This window comes from Lactuca sativa, chromosome 5 (assembly GCF_002870075.4).
Source record: "Lactuca sativa cultivar Salinas chromosome 5, Lsat_Salinas_v11, whole genome shotgun sequence".
Classification (NCBI taxonomy): Eukaryota; Viridiplantae; Streptophyta; class Magnoliopsida; order Asterales; family Asteraceae; genus Lactuca; species Lactuca sativa.
In genome coordinates this window covers 207,775,587-207,784,414 of record NC_056627.2, presented here as the reverse complement: position 1 = coordinate 207,784,414, position 8,828 = coordinate 207,775,587, and the positions used below count along the sequence as shown (strand labels likewise).

General features: G+C 32.7%; 1 protein-coding gene across 1 annotated transcript; it reads right to left on the bottom strand.

Annotated features, from left to right (window-relative positions):
* Positions 1–2,480: 2,480 nt before the first annotated feature.
* LOC111902371 (uncharacterized) lies at positions 2,481–4,485 on the bottom strand. Its single transcript, XM_023898213.2, has 2 exons — positions 3,892–4,485; positions 2,481–3,800 (listed from the first exon to the last, which is right to left on the bottom strand). The coding sequence occupies exons 1-2, from the start codon at positions 4,483–4,485 to the stop codon at positions 2,481–2,483; spliced, it is 1,914 nt and encodes a 637-aa protein (XP_023753981.2).
* Between the last annotated feature and the right edge of the window lie 4,343 nt (positions 4,486–8,828).

Here is an 8,828-nt window from a genome sequence, read left to right as displayed (position 1 = left end):
TGTCAATAACTTATTAATTAAATAATAAACAAAATAGATACTAACTTGAAATAGTTTAGTTTGACGTATCTTTTACGGTCTTAAAGGTAATGACAACATATAGAAGTCGTACATAAGTAACATGTAACATCCCGAAATATCAAGAGTAGAGTTGAAGGGCTAAAAGAGTAAATTGGGAAAGAGCGACTCGGCGAGTCCATGTGCGGACTCGGCGAGTAGAGTCGCGACTTGGTCGCGTGTTAAGTGGCCGACTCGGCGAGTCAGAGTAATGGACTCGGCGAGTAGGCTCTGAGTGGAGAAAACCCTAATTCTCGGGGTTTAGCCCTATATAAAGAACATAACATCCATTCCCCTAGCCTCCTTACTAATCCTCAAGTCCAGAAACCCTAACCCTTGTGTGTGAGTGGATCAAGTGCATTTGGAAGCTTGGAGAAGCAATTTTTGAGGAAATCATGAAGGGTAAGAGGCTTGGAGCAAAGGGGCTTTGCTTGGATTCGAGTTTCATTGCAGTTGGGGCGTTCCTTTGAGGTAATATCTCATTTTTGAGCTGCTATTTCTTAGATGCATCTTTTTGGGGGTGTTAGAGACCATATCCTTGGATGTATTGGAGTTTAGAGGTTAGATATGAGGTTGCTACCTCAGATCTGGAATGGAGAAGGGTTGGAATGCATGAAAGTCCCTGTTTGTGAGTGGTTGATGGAGCTATTTTGTCCCAAACCCAAACCCTAGAGTGAAAATGCATAGATCTCTTTGGATTCACGTAAAGTTTGCCACTTTACGTGATGGATGAGTTGTAGGAGGCTAGATCTATGTTTTGGATCAATTTCATGGCCTGGAATGCTTCTGTATGAGTTCAGACCGGTGGTACTCGGCGAGTCACATGGTTGGACTCGATGAGTTGCTTGATGATGAGCTGGAACTCGACGAGTTGGAAGAACAACTCGGCGAGTTGGATGAAGATGGCCTGGAACTCGGCGAGTTGTATGAACAACTCGGCGAGTAGGTTGAAGATAGCCTTAGACTCGGCGAGTCTTGTCGAAGAGTCCCAATATTTTCTGGTTGAGTCAAGAATCGGCGAGTCAAGGGATGACTCGTTGAGTTGTGTGCGAGTGGACTCAGAGTTGTGGGACTCGGCGAGTCTCGGGGTGACTCGGTGAGTTGAGTCGCGGATTGGGGAAGTTCTGAGCATGTGGACTCAATGAGTCGATGGGTTGACTCGGCGAGCAGGGTCAACCAGGAGGGTTGACTTTGACTGAGGACTTTGACTTTGACCAAGAGTTGACCGTTGACTTTTAGGGGTTGGTCAGCGATGTGGCCTTTAGGCCAAGAGAGGGGTAAAATAGTCTTTTACCCTTAAGAGGGTGCCATGAGAGGGTTGATTCTAGTCTCGAGAGTTATATTCATGAGAGTATATGCCTTACGTGTTAGGCGGCGGCGAGTTCGAGATTCAAGTGTGGGGATATCTGCTTTCTGCTTGCCAGGTTAGTCTTCTCACTATACTTTACCTTGAGTAGGTAACCAGAGTTATGTGACAGAGTATTTGTATGCTATGTATGTTATGTGTTGTACTGCATTATTTCTATGTGATTTATGTTGTGCATGTTTTCAGAGTTGGAACCGGAGGGTTCCTAGAGTTAGAACCAGAGGGTTCACAGAGCAGGGTCCACGGACCCACAGAGTTATAGCCTTGTGTGGCTAATATGTGTTGTGTGTGGTATTTTGGGGAAAACTCACTAAGCTTCGTGCTTACAGTGTTTTGTTTTATGTATGTGTTTCAGGTTTCTTTCAGGACCACGGGACGGCACCGGCTTGATTGTACACACCAGAGAAAGAGTCATGTTTTGAGGATCCTGGTTTTCTATACAAGTGAAAATGGAGTCATGTTTTGTAATTCGATTATGAATGAGATTTTAAACAAGTGTTTCTAAGAATTAAACGATTATTTTTAAATGAAAAATTGTTTGAAATTTTCGGTGTTACATAACAGTTTACTTTGTAATGCATAACTTAATCATTCATGTCTCTTCTTTGTAATCAATAACTTAATCATTCATATCTTTTCTTTGTCAATAACTTATTAATTAACTAACAAACAAAATAGATTCTAACTTGGAATAGTCCATTTGACTGAGTTTTTATTGCCTTAAAGGTATTGACCCCTTATAGAAGCCCAACACAAATAACTATTTACTTTTTAACGCATAACTTCATCATTCGTATCTCTTCTTTGTAATGCATAATTTAATCATTATTCTCATTTATATATCTTCATTGTCAATAACTTATTAATTACGTAATAACCAAAACAGATACTAACTTGAATTAGTTCAGTTTGACCGATCTTTTAAACAGTGGCGGAGCTAGGGTCAAAAAAATAGGGTATCCCGAGAAAAAAAATCATGTAATATAAAATAAGCAAAAAAAATAAAAACCGCAATTTTATTAGATATAAACTTCAACTTCTATAACAAAGTTTCATTTTAAAGTTCACCTCTTCGTTCTTTCATTTTACGAAAACGATTAATTACATTTTCAGTCTTAACATTCTCTAGTACTTCTTTTTCTACACTACAAATCAAAGCATCATTCATAAAATCATCACCTATTCTATTACGCAAATCGGTCTTCAAGAACTTCATCGCAGAAAAACACCATTCAACGGCTGCGGTTGCGACAGGCAAAACCAAAGTTAGTTTTAATAATCTATAAATCAAAGGAAAAGAGAGGTGCTTTCCAGTTTCCACCAACAAACGAGAGATGTCTGCAATTCCCTTCAAGTTGAAAAATCTTTCATCATGGAGCAAAGAGTGATAATAGATATCAAGTTGCCCATTATGTTGCACCCTTTCTGAATCGTCAAAATCGTTTTTGTATATCTCGCTTAACTTTAACAACTTTGCTTTATCAAAACCAGAAAACGAGTCACAAGGACTCAAAGCCGCCATGTTCTCCATCAGCTCCGTGCCAACTTCACTAAATCTTTCCCCAAATTCTTGAATTTGCATATCCAAAATCGTGTTAAAAATCACAACTTCAAAATGATGTTGATTAGTCTTATTGGTCCTACGCTTTCGTGGGGTAACATAATATTCTGACATGTTCACAATTCTAATACTATGTTTTTCACTAAAAGCACATACTTTCTTCCAAATTAGTGGAAACCTATCTTTTCTAAAAACAAGCAATGCTTTCTTTGTCCCTTTTACTAACGAAGTCGCTTCCAAAATATTTTGATCTTTTTTTTGAAGATGCTTTGACAAAGTATCCGTGAGACATAGAATTTCCAACATCAAGTGTAAAAGAAACACGAAATCAAGTGTTTTGAAATATGACAAAATACCCTTTGCTTGATTACGGTTAGATAAAGTAGACCCCTCCTCTTTGACATATTTAAGAACCGTAACAACTTCTGCAAACAAATTCAAAAAACTTACAATTGTTCTAAAATGTGAACCCGATCTAGTATCTCCAGCTCGAACAAGAGAAATCTCTTGATTCAACCCTCTTCTTGTTTTGGTTTCACCAATACCAATTTCGGCTGCCACTCTTTCTTTTTGCATCTCTCGTATCATATTTTTTCTCTTACAAGACCCACAAACAACAGTAACCACCAAACCTAGTTGTTCAAAGAATTCTTCAACATCATCATGTTTCTTTGCAACCGCCACAACTACTAATTGAAGTTGGAGTGCAAAACAATGTATATAATGTGCGGAACTATTTTCATTTAAAATCAAAGATTTCAAACCGTTGAATGCACCACTCATATTACTTGCTCCATCATAACCTTGCCCCCTCACCTATATATTTGAAAAAATTAATAAAAAAATATAACACATAAAAATAAAATTAAAATCATATTAAAGGAATAACTATTTTATGATTTCTCACCTGATCGATAGTCAAGTTGTTGTTGGAAAAAACAGTATCGATGGCGGCTTTAAGAGTCAAAGAGGATGTATCCAACACGTGAACAACTCCGATAAATCTTTCCTTTACAATCTCAAGTCTATCAACATATCTTAAAACTATAGCCATTTGTTCTTTTTTGAAAACATCACTAGACTCATCAACTAATATACCGAACACATCTTTACCAATTTCATCACAAATAGACTTGATTATCTCTTTTGAAAAACAATTGACAATATCTTTTTGAATTGTCGGAGAAGTCAACTTTTCATTTTTTGGAGCATTTTCTAAAGTAACATTAAAAATCTTCTCATTATCTTCTCTAATCAAAGATAAGACTTCAATGAAAAGTCTTTTATTATTAGACTTTTCCGTCTCATCGTGTCCACGAAATGGTAATGCATTTTTTAATAAAAATCTACAACCACGGATTGTAGCACGTAATCGAATTTCATAATTACTTTGCTCAAGTTCCGTTTGCTTATGCAAAACTTCACCAATAGATTGGTTTTTTCTCAATAACAAATGACACTTTTCTTCGGCCTTATGGTGAGAACTTTGAATCTCACCCATATGTTTTCGGAATGATTTTTTTTTACTCCAATTGTCAAAGCCTTCGGTTATAAATGCATCTTTTCCACCTTACCCCCTACCATGTCTCTAAACAAGTAGCAATAAAAACAATATGCCTTCTTTTTTTAATGTTATACTCTAACCATGGAAATTTTGTAAACCATTCCACAACAAAACGTCTTTACTTCTCACCAAATAAGGTAAATTCAAAATTATGCCTCTTTGGTTGACAAGGTCCTTTAATCAAATATGCCCTCCTTATTTCATCCCTTTGATTAGGATTATAAGATGTAATCTTTGGCCTCTACCCTGGGTCCGAAGGAAGATCATTCAATTCAAAAGATTGTGGTACTTTTGGTTTTTGAGTATGCTCATTAGATTGTGGTTCTTGTGGTTTTGGAATATGTTCATTAGATTGTGGTTTTGGTGTATGTTGATTAGGTTGTGGAACTTGTGTACTTTCATTAGTCCTATTTTTTTTTTGAAGTTCCTTCACAATTGTTGTCTCCAACATCTAACTGTCTTTTGAAAAACTTGTTAATATCAACCTACAATCAAAATATATCATCAATCACCTCTAATTTTATAACTTGATTTCAAGTTTCAACAATAAATAACAACCCGCTATCAAATTATCAAAATATATGAACTATAAACTTTATTTCAAGTTTCAACAACAAATAATCACTAATTAGTGACCCTAAGTCTCTAATTTAATAAACCTAATTGGTAATTTCTATTTTTTCAACAGAATGCCAAAAAATTGAATTTCAATTAACCAAAAATAATCACAAAATTTCTACTTACTTGCTTCATTATGCACCACTTTGATCAATAATCACCCACCGCCGGATAATCACCCACCGCCGGCCACCGGGGGATTTAGCCGGAAAACACCCACCACCGGCCACCGATTAGCGACAGAAGAAGGAGGACAGCAGAGTAAAGGCGAGTAGCAAGGCAGGGAGGGAATTAGAATTTGGAAGTTACGCTAATTAGATGCTAAGAATGGTCGTCAATTAGTTTTGTGGTATTAGGAACTTGGGCTTTTAAGTTTGGGCTAATTATTTATTGGATTAAACATCTACAACAATATTTAAAAAAAAAAAAAAAAAAAAAAAAAAAAAAAAAAAAGAAGTTAGGGTAGCCCAAAATATATTTTAGACTTTCAGCAATATAAATAATAATTTTCAAAACAATTTAAACTATTAAAAAATTTTGGGGCCTCGTGTGATACCCATGGTGCTTTATTGAATCCCCATGGTGCTTTATTGAATCCGCCTATGCTTTTAAAGTCTTATAGGTAATAACAACATATAGAAACCCAAAACAAGTAACTATTTACTGGATAATGCATAACTTAATCATTATTTCTTCCTTGTAATGCATAACTTAATCATTCATATCCTTCATATCTCTTTTTTGCTAATAACTTATTAATTATGTAATAAACAAAATAGATACTAACCGAAAATAGTTCAGTTTCGCCGATCTTTTTGAAGCCTTAAACATATTGACAACGTATAGAAGCCCAACACAAGTAACTATTTACTTTGTAATGTATAAATTAATCATTTATATCTCTTCTTTGTAATGCATAACTAAATCATTCATATCCTTCATATCTCTTATTTCTCAATAACTTATTAATTAATAAATAAATAAAATAGATACTAACGTGAAATAATTCAAATTTCACCTGTTGTTTAAAGCCTTAAAGGTAACGACGACATATAGGAACCCAATGCATGTAAATATTTAGTTTGTAACACATAATTTAAACGTTCATATCTATCCTTTGTAGTGCATAACTTAATCATTCATATCGTTCATGTTTCTTCTTTGTTAATAACTTATTAATTAAGTAATAAACAAAATAGATACTAACTTGAAATAGGTCAGTTTGATTGATCTTTTAAAGTCTTAAAGGTAATGACAACGTATAGAAGCCCAACACAAGTAATTATTTACTTTGTAACGCATTAATCATTTATATCTCTTCTTCGTAATGCATAACTTAGGTGTTGTTTGTTTTTTTTAAAAACATCTTCAAACCACTTCCTGATGCGTTGCGCAGCACACGCGCAGTACTTCTCTCGCAGCAGTTTGTTTTTTGGAAGGCTTCAGACTACAAAACCTTTGTGTTTGTGTTGCGTGGCGCAGCACTTGACTTGCCTCTCCAAACCTCTTTAGCTTTCATTTTTTCCAATTGTTTTTTTTAGAATTTTGGTATAATTTTTTTTTTAACTTTTATTTTTTTTTAAACTTTGATTTTTTAAAATTTTTATTTAAGGATTTGATACAATTTCTTTTTATAATTTCCACAAATTTTTTAACTTTATTTATTTTTTTTAAAAAAAAAAACTTTGCTTTTTTAAATTTTTTTACCATTTTTGTTAATAATATTTTCAGTTTCAGTTGTATCTTTTTTAACGTGTGTAATTTTTTACGAACTCTGTAGACATCGTTTGCAATACTTTCATAATTTTTTTATTATTTTCTTTTTTTATGTTTTTTTTAGAATAAAACTGTTACCTTCTTTTATATTTTTTAAGTTTTTTTTTAAAAGTTTTATATTTTTGTTTTTTTACATATTCTTTTAGTATTCTTTCAATGTTTTATGACTAGAATTATTAAAATTCCGGTGTTGAGAACTATTTTCATTTTCTAAAATTAGTTTTTTTTAAATTTCAGTTTACTGCAGCAGTTTGCAGATTTTAAAGAACAAACATGCTTCTTATTATAGGCTGCAGCCGTTTGTTCCACCTCTTCTGTTACAGATGATTGCAGAGGTGGTCCGCAGACTTTATGAATTTTCGCTTCGAAAAAATAAACAGCACCTTAATCATTCATATCTCTTATTTCTCAATAACTTATTAATTAAGTAATAAGAAAATAGATACTAACATGAAATAGTTTAGTTTGACCTATCTTTGAAAGCCTTAAAGGTAATGACAACATATAGAAGCCCAACACACGTAACTATTTACTTTGCAACACATAAGCTAATCATTCATATCTCTTCTTTGTATTGCATAACTTAATCATTTATATCATTCATATTTCTTCTTTGTTAATAACTTATTAATTAAGTAATAAAAAATAGATACTAACTTGAAATAGTTCAGTTTGACTGATCTTTTAAAGTCTTAAAGGTAATGACTGACATATAAAAGCCCAACACAAGTAACTATTTATTTTGTAACGCATAACTTAATCATTCGTATCTCTTCTTTTTAATGTATAGTTTAATCATTTATCTCTTATTTGTCAATAACTTATTAATTACGTAATAAACAAAATACCTATTAACTTGAAATTGTTCGGTTTGACCAATCTTTTAAAGCCTTAAAGGTAATGAATACATATAGAAGCTCAACACATGTAACTTACATGTAACTATTTACTTTGTAACACATAATTTAATCATTCATATCTCGACTTTGTAATGAATAACTTAGTCATTCATATCTCTTCTTTGTAAATTACTTATTAATTAAGTAACAAACAAAATAGATACTAACTTGAAATAGTTCAATATGACTGATCTTTTAAAGCCTTAAAGGTAATGATAACATATAGAAGCCCAACACAAGTAACTATTTACTTTGGAATACATAACTTAATCATTCATATATCTTCTTTGTAATGCATAACTTAATCATTCATATCATTCATATATCTTCTTGTCAATAACTTACTACCTCCGTCCCAAATTAATTGTCCACATTTGACTTTTTCAGTCTTTATTCTCAATTTTTACCTTAAATATTTTTCTTTTTGATAGATAATATTTAATACAAAGTATATGAATGGATTGTATATTAAATGTCTTTTCATTGTAATAAGTTTCATCAAATAATATATAACACAAATAAAAATATTTAAGGTCAAAGTTGAAGAAAAAAAAACTTCAAAAGTCAAAAGTTGACAATTAATTTGGGACGAAGAGAGTATTAATTAACTAATAAATAAAATAGATACTAACTTGAAATAGTTCAGTTTGACCGATCTTTTTGAAGCCTTAAAGGTATTGACAAAGCGTAGAAGCCCAACACAAAATAGCTACTAACTTGAAATAGTTTAGTTTGACCAATCTTTTAAAGCCTTAAAGATAATGACAACGTATAGAAACCGAACACAAATAACTATTTACTTTGTAACGTATAACTTAGTTATTCATATCTCTTCTTTATAATCCATAACTTAATCATTCATATCTCTTATTTGTCAATAACTTATTAATTAACTAATAAACAAAATAAATACTAACTTGAAATACCCATCTTTTAATGCCTTAAAGGTAATGACCCCATATAGAAGCAGGTCAACACAAGTAACTA